This window comes from Capsicum annuum, chromosome 3 (genome assembly GCF_002878395.1).
Source record: "Capsicum annuum cultivar UCD-10X-F1 chromosome 3, UCD10Xv1.1, whole genome shotgun sequence".
NCBI classification, from domain to species: Eukaryota; Viridiplantae; Streptophyta; class Magnoliopsida; order Solanales; family Solanaceae; genus Capsicum; species Capsicum annuum.
Window position 1 is genome coordinate 267,610,333 of NC_061113.1, and position 23,672 is coordinate 267,634,004.

General features: G+C 32.5%; 2 protein-coding genes across 2 annotated transcripts; one reads left to right on the forward strand and one right to left on the reverse strand.

Annotated features, from left to right (window-relative positions):
• The first annotated feature begins 12,723 nt into the window (after nt 1-12,723).
• LOC107861786 (auxin-responsive protein IAA26) lies at nt 12,724-16,468 on the forward strand. Its single transcript, XM_016707154.2, has 6 exons — nt 12,724-13,225; nt 13,315-13,711; nt 14,999-15,276; nt 15,449-15,596; nt 16,081-16,145; nt 16,252-16,468. The coding sequence occupies exons 2-6, from the start codon at nt 13,368-13,370 to the stop codon at nt 16,290-16,292; spliced, it is 876 nt and encodes a 291-aa protein (XP_016562640.2). The 5' UTR covers nt 12,724-13,225; nt 13,315-13,367; the 3' UTR covers nt 16,293-16,468.
• Nucleotides 16,469-17,078: 610 nt separating this feature from the next.
• On the reverse strand, nt 17,079-22,989 carry LOC107861787 (hexokinase-1; the record flags this gene model as incomplete). Its single annotated transcript, XM_016707155.2, is given in 9 exon segments — nt 17,079-17,666; nt 18,495-18,576; nt 19,433-19,563; nt 19,662-19,760; nt 19,851-20,006; nt 20,151-20,225; nt 20,898-21,080; nt 21,168-21,318; nt 22,745-22,989. Coding segments are annotated over 9 exon segments (1,407 nt in total). The 3' UTR covers nt 17,079-17,327.
• Between the last annotated feature and the right edge of the window lie 683 nt (nt 22,990-23,672).

Consider the following 23,672-nt stretch of genomic DNA (forward strand, 5'->3'; position numbering starts at 1 on the left):
GTTTAGGGTCATGAGGGTGTTTTAAAAGGGAGATGCGGCGTGATGATTTAATTTAGTGTGATCTTGATTTAAATTTGTTAAATAGGGGCCACTAATTAAAGCACAAGTCATCATCAGAATAAAAGGAAGAGTGATGTGTCATTAGCTCTGTTAATCATAATCAAGAACACCGTACAAAGTTGCAATTCTAATTTTTTTAATTCATCAATCGACTTAAGATTATCCTTAATATCTCTTTAATGTATTAAGGCCGACGTTGGCACATACAATGGATCTCTTTTTTTTTAAAAAAATAAGAGTAATTAATTAATCGACTAATTTTTCACTAACATAACAGATAAAATTAGGCTTTGCTCCAACCCCCAAAACTCCCATGCATGCTTCTCATCATCAAAATCTGCGTCACCAAGCTTCTTTTTCCAAATAATATAATAAACAATTTTAATATATACATATACATAAATAAGTTCTCCGGCCCCTCCTTCAAAGATATGATTAGGGATGTTAAATAGACTATTTTGAGCTAAATCTTAACGGATTAAAATAAGCTGTGTTCATAAATCGATAAAGTCATAGGCTCATAATGTACCCAAATAAAAAAATCATATATTTATTTAATTTATTTTCTCCAAGAATTTGTTTACAACAAAAATATTGTAATGCAATCTTTTCCTTTATCATTTCTACATCAAACGTTCTAAACTAAACAACAAATGACAATTCCTTTTATAAATATACATTTGGACTATATATATCTCCTAAATCCGTCCAAATTTTTATATGAATTAGATTTTGTCCTAATTAATACTTCATCCATTTCAATTTATTTATCTCACTTTCCTTTTGAATCCGATCTTATTTTAAAAAAAAGTACCGATCTCTTTCAGTTTCTGACAACTCTTTAATTTTGATTTTTCACATAATTTGCTTAAGACAACAAGATGAAAAGATATTTTTAAGTGTAGTTTACATATCTTTAATTAACGACGTAACTTTCTTACTTGATGACAAATTAAAATCAAACCATCAAATTTATACCGCATGAATATAAACTTAACTCACTTTCAAATTTAAAGGAATTACTATATTTTCATGTGCGGCCCTCCTCCGTTTTTTCCGTCCAGATAAGTATGAAATAATTACACAAAACAAATTAAAAATGGAATGAATAAAAAGGTGGGGATGATATAAAAAGTGTGCTAATATATAGTACTCCAGAATATTGAAAGTGTCTAATTCAACAAGACTACACTTTCGAGTTCCGACCATTTTATTTTTTTTTTGTTGATAGAAAAGTATATAAGGGGTGGGTGGGTCAACTCAAAGTTACAGCTACTGTTGATAATGACTCCTTATGCTATTAATGATGCTTTTATAAGGTAAGGATATATATCAACAAAATAAATTGGTCCATGTCCCATCTAATCTAATACTATATTTTGAACAAATCCATTCGTGAATGACCGCCCAAAAAAACAGCTTAGCTTGTTGCACTGAGTTTTCACTGTACATCAAGTTCTAAGAAGATCCTGTATGCAAGAAGTAGTTTATGCAATCACAGTTTCTAACCTCCTAATCGTATGATAATAACTACTAATTGTGTCGATGCTCCTCTTTTGTCCACACAACCAAGTGAAGTAAAATTTTTGCATTCTTTCAATTTACTCTTTTTTTTTTTTTTTACAATTCTTTTTTCAATCAAGCAGACCAAAATATTCTTTAAAAAGAAAATCATAAAAATTACTCAAAAACTTGTCTTTGTATGTGTTTGGTTGAAAAAGTCTTTGTAATTTTTAAATTTGTAGAGCTATTGTTCAAAATTATGAAGCAGAGAACTTTGCCACTTATAAAGGAGGAAACAAGTAGGCTTATGGTGGGAAAACGCTGTAGATTTTGACCTAATGGGAGTGTAAAACGAAATAGTAGTATATATACAATACTATATAATAAAAAACGAAATAGTAGTATATATACAATACTATATAATAAAATGGAGAGCAGCATATGACATTAAAACGTGAAAAAAGAGAGGGGGAAAAAAGGCAAAGGGACATGTCGAATATTTTTATTTACATCTCTTTTCTTTTATCTTTTAGGGTTAGTGATAGTGTTTTGAGGCCAATAAGTGAAGCGAAGAATAAAGTAATTAGTGTTTATCCGACCCTTAAGGTTGGTTGGGATTGTACCGTCTATCAAATGCGATATAAATTTCATCACATATTTAATTTTGAGATATTTTATTTTGTTTTATTCGATTTGAAATTATTTTATTTCATCGATCTCTCACATGGGATAGATTAGTCGAGGAATCTTAATTCTTATTACAAGACTATAATTTTAGAATTATTTAGTTCGTGTATGAAACGACTCCTAATTAAGGCTTTAGTTGGGTGAACGAATGACCTTTATTCGGTTATTTTTTCATTGTTAGAAATTCACTAATCCAATTAATTTAGATTCACATAGTTGATACCTTTAATTAAGGTGAATGTTAGCACAATATTTGACTTGATATGTATGATTTAAATGAATGAAAAATATGAGCATTAAATTAAATCCGAAATAGTGAATATATTGCAAGTGTGAAACGGATAGATCCATATATGTAAAGGAAAAATCAAGATTCAAGATTAGATGGTTTCTACCACAAAGCTTTTGTGATGAAATGAATTGAGATGAAGATTATTATATTAATTTAAGGGCCAAATGTGTTCCCCACACCAATTATATTACTATGAACAAAGTGCTACAAAAAGGTGTGGGGTCCTCTTTTTCATATTGTCCAAATGGAATGCATAGTCTCATTATTTTGGAAAACGTGGCCAAAATATTTTTGCTTCTATTAAAGAAACAGCAGTCGGCATTCACTCACCAGCAGCCTATTTATCAATTGTAATTCCCCGATTTCTTATTACTTATCATCATGTTTCGCTTCTCTATTCAAATTATACGATATGGTTGGCCACCCACTTTATGATATGGGAATGAGATTAAGTTGAAACAAGAAAATATGTATTTTAATTAACTCAACTGTACTAATTAAAACAAGATCTAAGGTTGATTATGTCATATATCTTTCGAATTGATTATGTTTCTCGCTACTAAAATGTTTAATTTTACCTTTTTTAAACAAAGTAGTATTACTTATATGATTGGTCAATTGGCCTTTTAAGCATGAAAGTATATGATATGATTGGCCACCCACTTTAATTTAAATTATAGTATTAATTATTAAGGGGGAAAAGTTAGTTACTTTGGTATGTTGACATGTAACAATTATATATGTCATATCTTTTCCATTCTAATTATTAATTTGTTATTCCTAATAAAGAAGCTTCAGACGTTTTCCGTTCTAATTTAAAAAAAAAGGAACTTTCATTCAAACTTATGAACAAGTTTTTTTTTTTTTTTTTTTAAACTTATTTATATAATTTGATTTTAGCTACAAAAGAATCCTCTTTCACTGTGGCAGCTGAACTTATGGATAAAAGAAGGCAGGTGTTTCTATATTTTGCCTAAAGTGTAATCATATTGAATATGACTCACTCAAAGTAGAAAACAAAATATCAAGCACGAAAGAATTATTTGGTTTTATTGTTTAGAGAAAGTTGAGAAATATAAAAAAACTTAATGTTAGTATTACGTAATTGGCAGGATACATTGAATCCTAGACTTTTCGACCATGAAAGCCGGAAAAAAAGAAAAAGCTAATCATGGTTACTAGTGGATGGGGTAATACATATTTGGTGAAATCAGAATATAATATCCTACCAAACTTTAAAAATTTAATGTATTGCTAAAAAATGAAAGAACAATTCATGTAACAGGCTCATAAATGAATGGACTATGGACAAAATAAAGCGTAAATTTTACTTATAAGATAATAATTTATTTTTGATAAATATTAATTAACATCTGATAGAAAAATTAATTGATTTGCTAAAAAAAAAAAACTAAAACATAGTAGTACTTAGTATAATATAAAAAACTAATATGGATTGTGGTGCAGCGGATGAGGCTGTTCCACCCTTAATCAGAAGTCAAGGGTTCGACCCTGAACACAGAGAAAACTCAATTGGGAGCGCTACCTCTCGAATGCGGTCCTACCAGACGCGAATCGAGATTAGTCGAGTTCCAATGCTGGTACCGAATACCAGATGGTAAAAAAAAATACTATAATATAAAAAGATTTATGCTATTAATATTACTCCATGTTCTCTTATTTATAAGAGGCGGTTTAGCAGCTGAAGCAGGCAGCAGGTTGACATGCCTGTTTCAGCTGCTACAATCGTGTTTTTACTGTATCATCTCTAATTAATTATTATAAATTATTTACATATTAGAAAATTAATAATATTTAATACAAATAAATAAAATAAATATTTTTGATATGTTTGGTTTAGTTGCTTCAATCGTAATTTTATCATATCACCCTTAATTAATTATTATAAGTTATATAAGTATTTAAACATTAATAATATTTAATAAAAAAATAAAATAGACATAAAATAATAAATTAATTCTTGATGTTTTAAATTAAACTGACATCTTATATGAGGCTCACTTAGGTTATTTTCACAATTAATTTTTTATAGTTATTATGCTATATCACTTTTAATACATGTCTGCTTCACAACTTCAATCGTAATTTTGTTATATCATCTCTAATTACTTATTATGATTATTTAAGTATTAAAAAATGATATTATTAGTATCCTATATAAGAAGTCACAATAAGCAACTGAAGCAGGCTGCTCATGTTCGACATGTCTGCCTCAGTTGTTTCAATCCTGATTTTACTATATTATCCTAAATAATTATTATAAGTCATTTACATATTACAAAATTAATAATATTTAATAAAAAATTAAAATAGATATTTATGATATGACCGTTTCAACTACTTTAATCGTTATTTTACTAAAATGATAAATTAATTTTTGATATTTTAAATTAACATGTCGTCTTATATGGAGCCATTTAAAAAAAATCACAAATATTTTTACAATAATTTTACTCTATCACTTCTAATTAGTAGAATACAAAAAAAAAAAATTATAAATCACAATAATTAAAAACTTAAATTATTTAAAAAATATAATCGACTATTGTCATGAAAGTTTGAACAACTTAAAATATCATTATGCTAATTTTATCAATCTAAATATAATATTTTATGTTTAACTTAGAATTTATCAACCAAATAAATAAAATTTTTAATTAAACAATAGAATTATACATAAAATAAAAAATTTATGAATCAATATTGGGTGGTCTAGTATTATGATAAAACATAGTAGTAGTAATTTGTAGTAGTGCGCCATGTGTAAGTTGCAATAAAAATTGCACAAGGATGATTACATGTAGGACTAAAATGGGACTCATCTCAACCTTTTTTCCAGGTACCTCTCATCCTTTCTCTGATTTGACCCACGGATCACGCCTTGTCTCCCAACCGAAACTAAGACTAGTATTTCTTTTGATAATTGTAATCCCTGATTTAGTATTTGTTTTTTTATTATATTGATGGAATAGAAATTGTTATTTATAGTATTATTTGTACAACTTTTTAATATCTAAATAATTCTAATTTTATAATATTAGATAAATTATTATAAAACAAGAAAGAATAAAGAAGAAAAATAGAGAGAGAGTAATACTTATTTCTTCTCTTGAGGAATGAGAGATCATAAGATTTGTAAATACAATGAACAAAACCCCTCTATTTATAGGAGAAATTTACTCTTAGTCTGAGTAAAAGACGGATGCTTCAAATCCTAATAGATATCAAAATAGATCTTGATAGACATTCACTATAATGTAAATACATTTATAACACCCCCTTGAATGTCTAATTGGTAGATAATGTGCCTCGTTAAAACCTTACTAGAAAAAATCCAGTAGTAAAAAAAATCTAGTGAAGGAAAAAGAGTACACATCTCTAATAATATGCATTTCGGCTGTCTCATTAAAAACCTTACAAGAAAAACCCAGTGGGACAAAACCTCGTAAGGAAAAAAAAGTACAACGCGTATTAACTCCCCCTAATGAGAACATCCTTGACCTTTGCATCTCGATCTTATGCAGCATCTTCTTGAAAGTTGCAATTGGAGAAGATTTGGTTAATAAATCAGTCACATTGTCAGTTGAACGAATCTGTTGCACCTTAATATCATCATTCTTTTGTAGCTCATGTATGTAGAAAAGCTTTGCCAAAATGTGCTTCGTTCTATCTCTATTGAATCCTCCCTTAAGATGTGTTATGTATGCTGAATTATCTCTGTATAAAATTGTGGGTAGATTGTTATATTTACACCACATTTTTTTCGAATGAGATTTATCATGGACCTCAACCATACACATTCTCGGCTTGCTTCATGAATAGCTATTATCTCAACATGATTCGATGAAGTGGCTACGATAGACTGTTTTGTATTCTCCAGGATATGGCAGTATCCCCACATGTGAACACATCTCCACATGTGAACACATTGTATGTTTGAGACCGAGATTTATGCAGGTTAGATGAGTACCCAACATCAGCATGACCAGTAAGATCAGGACTGCAATCTTTAGAATAAAATAAACTCATGTATCTTACCCCATTTCGATGTCTCCTAGTAGGAGTAGAAATATACCTTGCTAACAAATTAAGCGAAAGGCTATATTGGGTCTTATAGTTTTTGCAAGGTACATGAGTGCATCAATTGCACTAAGATATGGTACTTCATAACCAATCCAATTCGATATATTTCGAATTTCAGCAAATAATCTATTGCTTTGAAAACTCTCTAAGAGTTCCAATGATGTTCAAATAATAAACGTATACAATATACAGATTATAAATAAGTTTCCCAGAAACTTTTATATGCTTCAAGTAGTTTGAATACTTAAAAGTTTTCACATAAGTTTTGTCAGGTGACAATATTCAACATTTCATGAGTGACATCTTCAAATGTCCGGACTGCAAATCAAATAAGTTTTACGCTTACCAAAATGCATCCTTTCATGTCACTTGATAAATGTTTCTATGTCAACATGCTTAAATAAATGTAGAATTCAGATCCTCATAATCTTTCACAATATTACGCCAATATTGTGTCAAAGATATTGATGATATATCATTTGTATCGGTTTATAATGCGACATAACAATTTGAGATCTCATCACTTCATTATTTTCAGGTACATAAACCTCTCATAAAGTTTCATGAAGTGGTATGTCGTAGGCTCTTCAAGAGCTCATTGCCTTCTTATTATGATTATTTGCTCCTTGTTTTTCAAAGACTATTTTATTTGGAACCGATCAGTCTACCACGCTTCACGCATGCATAGACTTTGTTCTTAAGGAACACAAAATAAGAGCACTTATGCTTAATATGAGATGCTTTCAGCATTTAACTTGAATTATCTTTGGGATGCGGATATGGTGATAATTCCTAACATATTTTATAGCGCTTATAATCTCCCCCTTATGTTAGGAAAACTAACATACATCCTCTACTTTTTTGAGGAATTCATCTTTGTGAATTATGGTATATTCATTAATCGTATACCGCACATTAAAATTATTAGATGGAATAATTGGTTCCCGACCTTGAACTAGTTGATAGGGAAGAAATAATCATAATTTATTGGTCTAATGCATACAAATGTTATTGCAATATATCGTATTTTAGATCAATACATGAAGTTTTGTTCTCATTAGCAATGGTTTAGCTATTTATCAAAGGCATTCAATGTCAAACTATCATCATCAAGATAACTTTCTTGATTGCTAAATCTGAAAATTATGCTCAATTTATATTGTACAAGTAACTTTATAAATGTCAAACGTAGGTTGACCATAAATGTACATGTGATCATTTTATTGATGAATCTTTTCAACATATCACATAATAGGTGAACGAACCCTTATTCACCTTTTATTCTTTTCAGATTTTGAGGGATCTAATCCCAAAATTAGTTGGTCTAACCAACTTATCATGAGAACAAGCAACATTATAATTCATGAAGAATTTTCTAATTCTTCAATACATGCGCATCTTCGAGATGTCACAATCGTTCATATCAATTTATGAAATTTTATTCTAGTAAACTCCAAGTTTATCATGACATGTACTTTTTCTTTAGTAAATTTCAAATTTACTATTACATGAATAAATTTCAGATTTACTACTTCAAAAGTAGATTTTAAAATTATTTAACCTCTTTCGGAGGTGAGTTGTGATACAATCACAATCAAGTGCAGGTTTGCATTAATAATTTTTTTTAACCTTTTTTGAAAAATTATTTTACTTTAGTAAAAAGTGAAACAACATGTGTTTAACCTTAAGAATTTCAAATAAAATTTCAAACTGTATTTGAAAAAGTGAAAATAAGTAAAATTTGTTTTCACTTTTTTCACTTCTACTTCTCAAACAAATTTTCAAAAACAACTTCAATTTATATTCATGATCAGGGCCAAATACAAGTTCAACTTTAACTCTGAAAAATTATAATTTTCATGACCAAACGAGGCCTAAATATTCAAATTAGAGAATAAGTAATTGTACCTCCGTCTCATTTTATGTGTCGCCATTTGAACGATCACGAACTTTAAGAAATAAATGATGACTTTTTAAAGTTTACAAAATTGTCTATCTTAAAGTTATTTTAATGTTTATTTTTTAGTTGTCTTTTCTTTGTGGTGGACCTAAGATTTAAGGATATTGGTGCTTAAAGAATTTCAAAATTGAAAATAAAAATAAAAATATAACCATAACGATGTTTGAACCCAAGACCTTCTTCCAATGAAAGACATTAAGATCAACCTAAATGTCAATGCACCTAATTAACTTTTCTTATAGTGAGTGCTTTTATATGTTTTATACTTATTTTCATATATTTTCTATGTAATTATACCTATTTCGCGTTGAGTTTAGTGGGTGTCGGAGCACTCCAAAATACAACGTAGATTCGCACCTGTCTTTTCTTAATAAGTGGGACTTAAGGATAAAATAAAAATAATATCATCATCTAGTTATCAAATAAAAAAAAATGACATTTTTTATTTGAAACGGATCCAAAGAAAAAATGACGACACAACGGAAGGAGTATAAATATAAAAATAAATAGAGTAATTATTGTTTCTTTAATATGTGAAGACTGAGAAAACACTCAACAGGGAGTGGTTGATTAATATAGGTAGTGCCTATGTAGTCTAGTAGGAAAAATGGAGGAGGTTAGTTTATATAGCGCCGACTTGGGAATTAATACACACAGAGGCATTAAAAGCTCATGAGCAATGTTTCTTGGTTGGAAGCAACCAACAAAACAGAGGTGACTCGAAATTGTTATGCCACAGACCATATATTAACTAGTACAATACTAATATAATAGTAGTAAATAAATAAATAAACGAGGTTCAATTAAATGGAAGAAAAAAAAAAAGAGATGAACATGTGGCAATGTGGGAGTACGAGAAAGGTTGAGATGGCGTTGCTCAGTGTCCAAACACAGTCACACACAGTTGATCAGCAGTGGACAGACGACAGACAGATAGGTAGATAATACCCCCTTTTCTTACAAATCCCCATGTTGCAATTTTTGCAATATATTTCTACTCAAAAAAATAAATAAATTTAACCCACTTGATTAATTGGTGATAAGAGCATATTAATTTGGGACAAAGTTCACTACCACTTCCTCCGTCTCATTTTACTCATTTCAAATTGGAATAACATAATTATTAAGAAAACAATGATTGATAATGTAATTTTATCATTTTTTTCCTCTTAATTATGTCTTGTTGTTAGTTTTAATATTGATGGATGACTAATACCAAAACATCATTTATATTTTTAATAATGTATTTTTAATGATACTCTTCTTTGCAATATTTTTCAAGAATACTAATAATAAGGAGTAATTAATTACACTAAGGTATAATAGAAAAAAATTATTTTATCTTGATAAGTAAAAAAAAAAAAGTAAAATGCGATATAAAATTAAAAAATTTAGGACGGATAAAATGAAAGGAAGGAATACTAAATTTCTACAGGTCAACTCTTAATAGGAGTGCTCCGTCTGATCCACTTACCAAATCTAATCTTTTACCTTAATAAGTGGTTTAAATTAATTAGTGCATTTGCATTTTTCTAGTGATCGTTCATAATCTTCCTCGCTCCAAGTTTCAAAAGAAAACGTTTCGTGCCATGCATGAATATTAATTAATACTCCATATTCAACTCTGTTCTTCCCTATTACTCTTTATGCTTCATAATAAATAAATTGTTGAATTTTGACACACAAATTAAGAAAAAAATATTAAAGACATAAATTTAACATAATTTTTTTATTTTTATCCCAAAAAAGCAAAAGTTGACCTTGTAATACCTTTTTAAAAGTTAATTGTTTGTCAAATCATAAGGGTAAATTTGAAAAAAAAAATTCAATGATTCACTAATTTTGAAACACCAATAAATATCCCAATAATTCACTTATTTCAAAACGGAGGGAGTAGTAATTAAGATTTTATCTTGTTTTATTTTTGGTGATCCTAATAATTTTATCTTTCTATAATATTAGTCACGTCAATTTGGTATACTTACCAATCCATCGACTTTAGGGGTGATATGACGAGACATATATATTAAATATAGGCTCGTGAAGAAAAACACGACCAAAATGTCACCAACAATTGCTACAACTACAAATTCCTTGCTTGACCAAGGCCAAGCTATAAAATTAATTTTAAATTACTTAATGACATAGAGACATAGATACATACATATATCATTTTCAAATATTTAGACCAAAAGCAGGTAGGTTTCTTGCCACACGTGAGGTACCTAAATTAGTCTAAATTCAAATGTTGGACGTGGAGCTTTATTCTCTCGTTGTTTAATTACTACTAATGTCAAACTTAAACTGAAACCAAAATTAATTAAAGATAGTAAAAAGGTATAGGACTTTAGTACCTACTAATTGGACTAACAACAGTTTTGAGGGAAAAAAAAAAAAATTGCTGTTCCATGACACAAAATACGGTAATTAGTCAAGGAAGTGAAATTAATCTACTAATTAATGGGTGAATATGGAAGTTACGTTATTACATTGAGTGGCCTTTGTAAAAGTTCAAAAATTAAAAGGCTTTATAAGCTAGGTAACGTGTGCACAGTAAAAAAAAGAATCAAAATAAGGAAGGAGACAAAAATCATGGGATCTGCATGTTTTTATTACACTGCAAAAATACAGATCCTCTTCTGTTTCTGTCTCTATCTCTATTCATCTTCAAGTCTCTCTCTAGTACTACAAACGAGGCAAATTTTATACTTTAACAAACATAAGATTATTATAATACGGATAATAATGAGGAGTGTTGCGCTAGGCTGATTATGTATAATTTGTGATGAATTTAATTACCTAATTATTTTTTATTTTTGATTTCTCATTCGGAGTTCACAGTTCGCATTGGAGTCCAACTAATTCAGATCGCGCGTTGCAAGGCCTATTAAAATGGCAGCGCTCCCAGCAGAATTTTCTCTATGCCTAGGATGGAACCCTTGACCTTTGATTAACGGTGAAACAGTTCCATCCATTGCACCACAATAACCCATGTTGGTATTACCCAAGTATTTTGTTAGTGTGCTGATTTTAAACCTAATATAATTTTAGGGACATTTTAATATTTTGCTAGTAAAGATATAATGACTCTTTATTATCATCATTATTACTTTCAGCTTTTTCTTTCGAAATTCAACAACATGATGAAGAGCTCTTTTCGGCTCGAACCTTCTTTTTTTCGCTTGATAGAAATATCATATCATACATAAGAGAAGAAAGCTGCTAGCAAAGGGTGGAGAAGTGCCACACCTTTGTGGGTTGCTCGAGTGTAGCGTACTGATTCTTATCGAGATTGGGTTGGTGTTCAGTGTGAGCAGTCTCCTCTATCAAAGTAGTAAGAGAAGAAGAAGGACTTCTCTCAAATCTTTACGTTTCACATTGAAATTTCTCCTAATTGAAATTCCTCTCCTATGTTCTCAAAACCCATTGCCTTTTGACTGAAATTTTTCGCTATTCTTTTTTCACTAAAAATGAAATGTTTTTTTCACGTTTTTTTTTATATGATGATGAACATAGGTACTTGAATAAAAGTGCATGATCATATATATAGCATACTGGACTTATTTTATGGAGTGTATTATGTATGGATGCAATTAAATCCAACATTTTGTCACTTATTTTACTTAATTTTTATTTAATTGATATATTATTTACGAAAACTCTTTAATTAAATATGTATTTTATCAAATTATCTTTATTATTGATGTTTTATAACTCTAAATTTAACTATTATTATTTTGTACCCTAAAAGGACAGCAATATAAGTATCATTTTCGTAAACGGGTTTGGTAACAATAATTAAGCTTAAGTCTCCCTAAATTAAGGATGAAGTCACTTTCTGATCTTAATTTACTTTACTTAAACATTACTACTATAAGCCGTTCAAAGACTTTCATTTTTAGAAGCTAACCACTATTCACACTTGCTGTTTAGTGATAAACCTTGACTTTCTGCACGTTCACAGAATTCTATTTACTCAATAAACACAATATAATAAGCAAAAAAGCAACTAAGGGAGTCTTGGGAACTGTGCTAATAAGTCTATAATCTTATAGGTTTACTGTAGAGTTGAGTCATATGGGACTTAATAGGCTTCAGAAAAGTAATTGTGTGTGTGTTGTGTGAGAGAGAGAGAGAGAAATAGATGGGAAAAAGGTGAAAAAAAGGGTGGTCAGCACAGCACAGCACAGCACGCTTTGCTTATAAAACCAAAAAAAGAGAGAGTAACCAAAAATACTTTTGGGGTTTAGTTCAGTGGTTGCGTGTGTTTTGCTCCAATTCCGTTTTGCTGTTTCAGGGAATCTCTCTTCTTCTCCACTGCCCCTATATACATATACATATACATATACATACACCCCTTTTATGTTTCTACTGTTTACTTCATCTTCTCCATTAAACTCACATGCTTTAGTGGTCTTACTCTTGAAACTCACAAGAAATAATTATTCTTCCAAAGAAAATATATATACTACTAGCCCTCCTTTGCTTTGTGGGGTTTCTCTGGGGTTCTTGATTTGAAAAAGTGTTGGCCATTTGTGGGTGTTAACAGTATTTATACATAGTTCTTTCTCCACCATTATGTGGGTGTCTGTCAGTTCAAGCTCCGGTTAAGATTCAAGGTACAACTAGTTTCTTCACCTTTTCATAACCTTTTTTCTCCTAAGTTCTTCGATATCATGTAACCATAACGATTTCTATCTTTACGCAGGAAGTATTTTTTTAGCTAAAGTTATCGAAACAAAGTTTCTAAGGTCGAGTAAAATGGAGGGTTATTCAAGAAAATGGCTAATGCAAAGAGGAGAAGAAAACAACCATGAAAATTCTGAGGAAAAAAAGCTGGAGTTAAGGCTGGGTCCTCCAATTGGTGACTGGTCTTCTAGTTCTAGTGAAAAGGATGAAACACTTTTCCCTTTTAGTTACATCTCAAAGTCCAACAATGGAAACAACCAAGTCCAAAAATTTTCTTCATTTCTTCAGCTTCAACCAACAGCACAGAACCAAAGTGTGATGGTACAAGAATCATTACAGACAGGCTGCACAAAACCAACAGACGTGCAGCAGTGTACAGAGAAGAAAAAAGCAGTGCCTAACAGTGCTCAGAAAAGGTAACTCAGCTTTTTGCCTCTTGTTTTTGCTTTATTATATTTTTTTGACAGAGGATATTCACTACTGTGGTCCATGCAAAAACAAATGTATTTTTTTTTCACCTTTGTAATAATATTGTCTGTTTGGTGTTATGTAGTTCTTATTCATTGCAACTACTTTTGATGAAAAAAAAAGAATTTTTCTTGTATTCTGAGCTTATTGATAGTATTTACAGTGGTGATATTTTGTTTTGTTGTGTTAGTCAAGCAAATGGTTCTTTTTGTGATATGGTGCAAATTTGTTGAATCATAATAGAGCCGTGTTGCTTTATTTTGTTACATGTACATTTCGTGTTATTAACATGCATCATTTCGTGCACACAACTTTTGATTAACCCGAAATTCAGGAAATTTTGTTCCTTATTTTAGCGTATTTTAACGGATTTAAGTTATATACACAGATTGCGGGAAACTTGTTGTCAATTTATGGATTGTAGCAATAACAACAGTATATCTTGTGTAATCCCCGTTAAAATATATGGATTCTAGCAATTTATCATGTCATTCTCCAGTATATGATATACACTCTACTATGAAGAATTACTTGTTATAGGTCAATTTAACTTGACTTTGTACACTGTGAACGAAACTTGGGGACTGATTGGTTTAAATCGGGATGGATTAAAATCAGGACAATTTATCCCACCTTCTATATGGGATAAATTTATGTTTTATCCCATCTTCTTGGGGGCTGTGGACAATTTATGTTTTGTGTTTGTTATATTGTTATCGGTCTTTAGCCGGAGGTCTATCAGAAACAGCCTCTCTACTTCTCACGTGAGGTAGTGGTATGGTATGCATATACTCTATCCTCCCCAGACCCCACTATGTGAGAATACACTGGGTATGTTGTTGTTCTACATGGGACAAGTTATCTGGTAGTTATATTGATTCTGTACTGAGTTTTAGCTAATACCTCAAACCTATGTTGCTCGGACTCTAAAAATTTCAATGGGCGAGTGTCCGGTACTCCAAAAGTAGTGTATTTTTGGAAAATACGACACGGGTGCGGCATCGAAAGTGAAGGGTCCGCGCAACTTAGCCTACAACCAAACATGGGATGGTCTATGAACCAAAGGACCCTTGGAACTTTTGTCCACACACAAATGGACTGTGGATGCCCTGTCTTATTAATTTTTTTGCAGTGTTTGCTTTCTGCTTTTATAGACTGTAATAGTTTAAAGTTGGTGGGGCTATTGTATATTGTTCTCTAGACTAACTTGTGTAGTTTCTTTCGAAAAAAAATAGGACTGCTCCAGCACCAGTTGTGGGTTGGCCTCCAGTTCGTTCATTTAGGAAGAATCTTGCAAGTAGCAGCTCTGTGAAACCTGCTGCTGAGTCGTCACAGAATGTGGTCCCAAGTAAGAGTGCCAACGAAAAACCAATGGAAATTTGTCAGAAAGGTTTATTTGTTAAGATCAACATGGATGGTATTCCTATTGGAAGGAAAGTTGATCTTAAAGCTTATGACAGCTATGACAAGCTCTCTTCTGCTGTTGATCAACTTTTTAGAGGCCTTCTTGCAGGTATTCTGTCGATAATGGGCACGATCCTTTACCCTTCCCTGCTTAAATTCTCTGTCTTTGTCTGCGGTGGGGTTCAAACATGTTACTCGAGCCTAACCATTCACAATCTTGATCTAAAGAAGGATTCTTGAACTTGACAGTTCTAACTTTGTTTTGCTGCTTTGTTAATTAGCTCAAAATGATCCATCTGCTTGTGGGAATGAGAAGAAAGAAGAAGGGGAGAAAGCGATAAGTGGTTTATTGGACGGAAGTGGGGAATATACTCTTGTATATGAGGATAATGAAGGTGACAGGATGCTGGTTGGGGATGTCCCTTGGCAGTAAGCATCTTATTTCTCTATCGATGCATCTGATGCTCTCACTTAAGTTAATTGTTTTCTCTTTTCATATTCTGACAATAGCATATGTTAATGCTCTCTTTATATTAGAATAACATTTAGCTGCACATTATTCTGTTTGAAATCTTTTATTCTTTACCTAAGCTCTCAAGTACATAGGACAAGAATTAATCATTTAATTATTTATGTCTATGTTTTAGTGTATAATGTTAGCCTGAGGCAGGATTCATATAGCCAACCAACGCGTTTGGAACTGCGACATAGTTAAAGTTCTAGCACAACGCTTTCTAGTCATCGTTGTCAAGCAAAATAAGTGAAGCCAGAGCTGCCATAGTGCACCAATATTGGCAACCTTATTTGTGAAACTAATATGTTCAGCAGTGACGTGACATTAATATTTATTTTGGAGATTAAAGCCCTTCCAAGATTTCGTTCTAATTTTTTGTTCAACTTGTGACATTTTCAGCATGTTTGTGTCTACTGTGAAAAGGCTACGTGTGTTGAAAAGCTCCGATCTCTCTACACTTACTCGTGAGTTCCAAATTGTTGCTCATTTGATTTGCTTATACTGCCAACTCTTTTGCTTCAAATTGAACTTGGAAACTAAAATTGGTGCTTTGATTTGCTTGTGTTTCAGGTGGAACCAAGCAGCGGGGACAGGCTGATGTAATGATATGAATGAGCTAACGAGATATAGAATCAACACATCTGAGAGAAGAGAGTGACTTGTTTTGTCTGGGATTGAATGTTTTTTATTGTTGTAGTAGTAGCAGAAGCGAAAAATGTTGATGTAAATTATGAAATATTACTGCTAATATTTGTGTTTTCGGGAGGCAAAAAAATTATTGCTTTCATATGATTGTTTTTTCCTCTTTTGCATCCGTTGGATAAAAATTCGTGCTACCGTTTTAAAAGGTGTAACAAACTGAAACTTAAATTGTTCTCTCTTTAAAATTAGCTCTTAAGTAGCTGCAAAGTTTTATCCTGGATTTATCTTAACATCTAGTTGTGAATTAAAGATTATCCAGTCAGATAGTTTGACATTATAACAACACTGTGTGATCTCAAAAAGATGCAATTTCGTTGAATTGTTATTTACTGATATCATCTTTTGTGAAATCTGTTCCTCTTTAATGTGGAGCTCAGCATATATTTAAAAGCACAAGAAGAGGACGATTGTTTGCTGATATTATTACACTCTAGTTTCCGATACAGTGTAATTTTTGAAGGATTATTGTACCTTCCCTATTCGTTGTAGCATTTAGTAGCTTAAGACGTGTTTGGAAGCCAGAATCTAGTTGTTACCTGCATCAAGAACCATGATGTATATTTTCCAATTTCTTTAATATCTCTGGTTAAGGGTCCAAACATAGTAGTAAAATATTTAGGGAGTTGAGTCACATCTCATTCTCATTAGACATGGAATCAGATTTCTCAATGCATTTCTGCTGCAGTTTCCCTGAATTTATGCAACTTTGAATTTGATTTCAATAGTAAACGGAGGAACCAACATTGCTGAAGGTGTTTAAAAAGTTGGTGCTCGGAAAAAACCTCCTAGAGATAAAAAGGTAAAAATTAGTTGCTGGGGAAAAATTATTAACTTACATTTGGTTGTACAACAAAGGAGGGAACAAAAGAAACGCTAGAGAGCAAAATGTAAAAGGTATAGGTAGTTTCCCCTAGCAGAATTTGGATTTGATCGCCTCCTAAAGACTATTCTTCAAGGTACATTGAGTGAGAGGCAGCAAGAAGAGCAGCACCAATGCCAGAACCATCATTCGAGTGCACAAAAACAATGCTCGCTGCCAATTCCTCTCCGAGCAATTCTTTCAAAGAGTTCTCTAAGCACGTACTATATTCTGTATAGTGCTCATACAATCCGCCATCCATGGCTATAACAGTCCTTTCTGGACCACCTTGCCTTGGCGTATCTCTTCCCATCTTTTTCAGGATTCCCAATACCCCTGCAGCTGCAAGTCTTGCCCCACGCGTTGCAACAATGTTGCAAAACTCAACCACTAATCTCCTCGTCTTCAAGGAGGTATTAGATATCTAAATGGCAGAAGAAAAAATTGTGTGAATTCATGTTTGGTTGCACATATTAAAATTATCAAGAAGTAAAGTCATAGAGTTATTATTGACGGAAAAAATATCAATGAACTTATAGGATAAATCTTGATATACTATAATATTTCAAATAAGCTATCCTGGACCTTCTAGAGTTGGTAGTTCGTCACAGATATACATTAATTTGAATTTTAAATTATGTAGATAAGGTTAGTATCCTGTGGGAGTCTTTAGTATAGAGGCTGTGTTCTCGTAGGGAGTAAACAACAAGGGTTGTATCTGTATTTTGTATCTATGAAAGAGCATCTTGTTATTCAATTTAAAACTAGTTTCACTAATTTTGTGCGGTTATTCTATTTGATTATCATATATCAATTAATAGTTTCGTGTATCTTAGGGGATAAACTTTGCAATAACTGCCAGCGAAAATTTCCATTTAGTCCATTGATTCAGTGATACTTCGGTTTTCTCACACGAGAAAATTTATCCAGTATTCCAACTTCTTCAGTCTTTGTTTCAAAGATTTGACAGATTTAAGAGGCCTGTGACAGATTTTGAAGAATCCAGCACAGGTGTGGCAGTACGTTTGAAGAGTCCAGCCACATAGAGAACTTTTGGCAGTACTTTTAAAGTAGTGTACTGTTCACCATGTGTGCTCATGAAAGTTACTCTACAAGGAAAGATAGCATATACCGTACCCATAGGCAATGAGAAAAATAAAAAGAGGCATTTGTTTTATTTTCTACAGTATAAAGACACAACGAATTGGAACATTTCTTTTTCAGGTAATCGTCGAAAGGCAACAATATTTACCTCTAAAATGTCCTTCAGCTTGTCACCAACTATTTTCAGATCAGAGGATGTGTCATGATGCATAGCAGACATATCAGGTGTCCTGCATATTATATTGTTCAACATTTCCATCGCATGAGCTGTTAGATTGTGGATAAACGGACAAACATGACAGACACATTCAGGGACCAAGTAAACTGGAAAGGATATGTGATGCAAGTGAATTAAAAACGAATATTAAATTACATGAAGGATTTCTAAATGCAAATACCATCTCATTATTTAGTACTGATTTATCATCCAGACACATCTGTAGATAAATATATTTCCTCGAAATTTATATCTGCAAATGTTCCACTATTTACTCAGTATTATCCAGCCATGTTGCAGAGAGCAATTGATATTGACTAGCAAGATTTTCATCTAATTACAAAGTGAAAATCGAATTACAAGTTCAACACTTAAGCCAACAGCCCACTAGAGAGGTGAAAAAAGATTTTGCCAAGCTTGTTGATCATATGAGGCGTTGAGCTCTGTACATACAACCTCTACGGAACTTCGGGAAACGAAATAAACAATGTTAAGCTCATTAACCATGAAGGAAATGAACACTATGAAATATGGGGGATGTTATAGTTTACTACTAGAATTAATGAAGATCTGTTTTTCAGGTTTTCATTTTTTATAATCGCAGTATCCTGGCCAGCTTGCATGCACCTCGACTAATTTCACCAAATACTTGCTACCTCCTACCTGCATTAAGCAAAAGCTTGGAAAGGTGGGAAGAATGAAGAACCTAATGTTTTTCATTCACCTAGGATTTCATCTGAAATCTCATTGTCCTCTACCCACTTTATTGACCACTAGGTCACAGCCTTAGATATGCTTTTTAGGTGTTTAATAAAGAAATTTGCATCAAAAGATCATTCATCGGCAATTCTGAAGTTAGAAAGAAGTACCTCAACACAAATGGATTCTTGAGCTTTGGAGGGACCTCATCACCAAAAATGCCAGCTTCTTCAGCCACCCTGAGTAGAACTCTACGTAAAATTTCTCCCAAGTACATGCCAGATGTCATCTTCTCAAATATCTGCGAGGATGAATGGAAATATCCGTCAGGTGCATCTAAGGAATCACAACATAAAGCAAGCCTACAACAAGAAGTTATAAAAATAGACAAACAAGCACCTGTTCACCAGGATTCAAGCTCTCGTTATCCAACGCATGGTCATACTCTGTCAAGGGGAGATGGGATGACCTAAAATTACCCCATTCCATATTGATAACCTGGAAAGAAACACAGGATGCATTTAGCAGCCATTTCTGCAACAGCCAGAGAGACAAAATCAGATCAATAGCTACTGATAAGATTCCAACCATTTCACCAGATTTTGGCACAGGACCATGCCACTTTGGAATTGCCTGCACCCGTTCCACATAAGCTGCATTGGTCCCTGTACCTAAGATAACAGCAACAGCTACATCCTTGTGTGTATATTTACCACCAGCCAACGTTCCAACGGTGTCATTCACCTTTCATTAAAACATTAATCAAAGTCAATATTTTACAACTTAACAGTACTAACATGCTTTTCTGAGATGTACTTCTATGAGTATACTTTTTTCCCTCATATAATCTTAAATGGACTAATATTCCATGGCACCACATAAACTCACCAGAGCTGATACCCGCATATCGACGCCTTTCCTTTTCATAGCTTTTGTGAGTTCTCCAACAACATCTTGGCCAACCTATGTCCAAGCAACTGGTACAAACTTAGATCTGCTGGACTTTTACGGAAAGGACATTTCAAGTGTCCATTTTAGCAAAGAAAAAGCACAAATATTTAAATAAAACAGCGTCACACGTGTGTCTGTGAAACTAAAAAGAATAACTACACGCACAAAAGAGAATGTTATGGAACTGGAAAAAATTGCAGTCAAGTGAAACATGAAATGATAATAACCATATCGTTTTGAAGTTTCTGATCAGATGGAGTGATGCAGTTTTACTTCTCATCTAGATTTAGTGATTAGTTTCTTATACAAAATGTAATAGTTCTTGTATTGAAACCATCTACAAAGAGAAGGCCCAAACTTAGGTTGCACCTAGCATTCAGCACTTATCCGCACCTTTAACAACACTGCTTCCATAAATGCTGATGAAATCTTAAAATTTCTACTATCGAAGTATTCTTTTCAGGCCAAACATATTTTAGCATCTAAGCCTAACATATTTTGAAATATAAATCAGCAGGCTATCTCAGTACGGGGATAGCCAAACCGTTCATTCTATATGTTATCTTCAGAACTAGTAGAGAATAATCTGAAATCAGATTGGAAAGAACACAACCAAGCTGCAGAGAGTAGGTGGGATAGAGCTACAATAAATAGGAAACACAAAGTAGTGAGGACAATCCATACCGCATCATCAATAGAAAAGCCCTTTGTCCACCGCATAATAGTCCCAGAGTTGATTGAAGTCTGCATTACTGGGAATGAGAAGGTGAAACCTAGTTCTCTCTGCTTACCATCAGGTTGATGAAACTTTTCCTCTTCCTCAGCGACAAATTTTGCAAGTTCTGCCGCAATATAATCAAAAAGTGCCTGAAATCATGTCAAATTTAAGAGTTCCAAAGAAACGAAGTTAAACAATATAGAAGGCTACAGAATCTCAACAGGTCAACTGCTTACATCTGAAGTTCCAACCATCAAACTTGGAGGAATTGATGCCTCCGCAAATTCTTGATGAATAATACCACCATCTTTTCCGCCCAACTGAACTCGCAATACTCGAAAATTTGTTCCACCAAGATCCAATGCATAAAAGACGCCGGCTTCATCCCTATATTAAAAGGTATTGATGGACAAACATTTAGCTTATCCACAGTTCATTAATGGGCATATGCCAGTCACCATACAGAATATTTCAAATCACTTGAATAAATACGATTGATAACACGACTTGGCTGTACACTCTTCTGGCAGTTTAGAAAGAGCACGTAATACTGACATTCATGATAGAAATAATAGCTTCAAATCACAAATCACAACCACTGCAAAGAAATTTAATTCAATCGCATATTGGAATGACAATGCTCGACACATCAATTTCAACTTAGGATATGTACAAAGAATGTCGAAGGATTTGAGGAGCAACTTATACACTGGAGTAAAACTGAGTTATATCTAGTTCACTTCTTTTAATAAAGTAACTCTTGTCTCTGTGTACAGATCTCTCAACGTTATAGTGCGTCACTGTGAAGCTCAATAAACCACGACGTGCAAAGAGTAGAAAACAAGAAAATATAGTCATCCTTGAATTCCATTTCTCAACTTCGTGAAACGATATCTACATACTCCCTCCAATAGTTTTCAGATAAACAGAACCAACCTTGAGAAAAAGACTGTTTTTTTAGTACATTCATGCTCTCTTCGGCTTGTTCCAATTGACTAGAGATATGAATACATGCCTACAGCTTAATCTAAGGTCATCCTAAACCAAAATGCTAAGGAACAGTACCTCTGACAAATCAGGTTCAACACAGCTTCCCCAAGACCCCATCTCGTAGGCAAATCTATAAGGTCCCAAAATCTATAAGAGCTGAACCTAAGAGCATCTAAGCTGCAATTTTCAGGTTCCTCATATGGTCACTGAACTAAAATTTATTATCTCGTAAAGTCACTTTCTTTATTGAAAAAAATCAGAATCAATAAGAAATGTGACTTTCTGAGATAACAACTATGATTTCTAAGCTGGTCACTCAACTAATACACTGCAAGTCAATTTCTTTGTAGAAAAAGAATTGGAACCAATAAGAAATGTGACTTCCTGAGATAATAACTAACAAGATTTCTCAAATGGTCACCCAACTAATAATTATGATCTTTTAAAATCCCTTTCTCTGTTGATAAAGTTTGGAACCAATAAGAAATGTGCCTTTCTGACATAGTCACTCGACTAACAGTGATTATGTCAAAGATCACTTTTTTTGTTGAAAAAAATTGGAATCAAGAAGAAATGTGACTTCCTGAGATAATAACAAGATTTCTCAAATGGTCCCTAATAGTTATTTATCTCGTAAAGTCAATTTCTTCATTTAAAGAAAATCGAAATCAAGAAGAAAGGTTACTTTGTAATACAATAACGATTTAGCTGAGATCAACATCAACCCAAAGAAAGATTCAGATTTCAACCAATGAATTGGTGACACCAATCAATCAACCACAAATCAATCTATGCAAGCAAGGGAAGAAGAAAGAAGACAAACCCAGTAGGGAGATTATCGACATAGGTAATAAGCATCTTGAGCTTACTACCACCTTCAGATGCAAGTCCAGCGTGCATCTCAACAGTCATAGCATCAGCAACTTGCTTCAGCTTAGAATCAGGGGTCCCACACTTTTCCTCAAATTCACGAAGAATAGAGATAGCACGAGCCCATTTGTTAGATTTACGCATCCGGTGGTTTACTATTAATGCCGCCACAGCACAAACCGCAGCAGCGCCAACCACGGCGGCACCCACCGTCGCCTTTTTCATTTTTTTTCCTTCGCCGGAATTTGAGGTTGGCTAAAAGTTGGTCCACCGGAAGGAAAAAAAAAAAGTTCGGGGAATTTTTTTCCTTTTTTTCTTTTTTAAGGACAATAGTAAATTGATGTTGTGTTTTTTGTGTTTGTTAAGAATGAGATTGGATCAGAGGGTGGGGTGGTAAAGTAATTGAACGAGAAAAGGGGGGAATTTAAGGTTTTTTTTTTTTTTTTTTTCATCATTTGATAATCTATTAGAGTTCGACTAATTCAGATTCACGCACCTCATTTAGAGATAGCTCTTACAACACAGTTTTCTCCGTGCCCAAATGAAATTTAGTGTAGGGATATGGATAAATTTAGTGTATTTATTACCAATATGGATATTGATAATTTTGGATTTAATGAGATTTCAGACTAGAGTAAATAATTATATTATGTATATTTTCATTAATCATGGTAAAGAAAATGACAGAAAAAAAGTCTCGTGTTTGGTGGTTGGGGTAAAATAGTTATATTTTCAATAGTTTTAATATTTTTTCGTTATTTTTTACTTATTCCTTATCTAAAAATATATTTTTATTTTACATATTTTTACTATTAAGAAAAGATAATTATTTTTTATATGTTTACTTTTTTACTTATTTCTTATCTAAAAATAGATTTTTA

Coding starts and splice junctions, on each gene's coding strand:
- LOC107861786 (XM_016707154.2), top strand. CDS start 13,368: ATGGAGGGTTATTCAAGAAAATGGCTAATGCAAAGAGGAGAAGAAAAC. Junction 13,712..14,998: donor CCTAACAGTGCTCAGAAAAG/GTAACTCAGCTT, acceptor GAAAAAAAATAG/GACTGCTCCAGCACCAGTTG. Junction 15,597..16,080: donor GTTGGGGATGTCCCTTGGCA/GTAAGCATCTTA, acceptor TGACATTTTCAG/CATGTTTGTGTCTACTGTGA.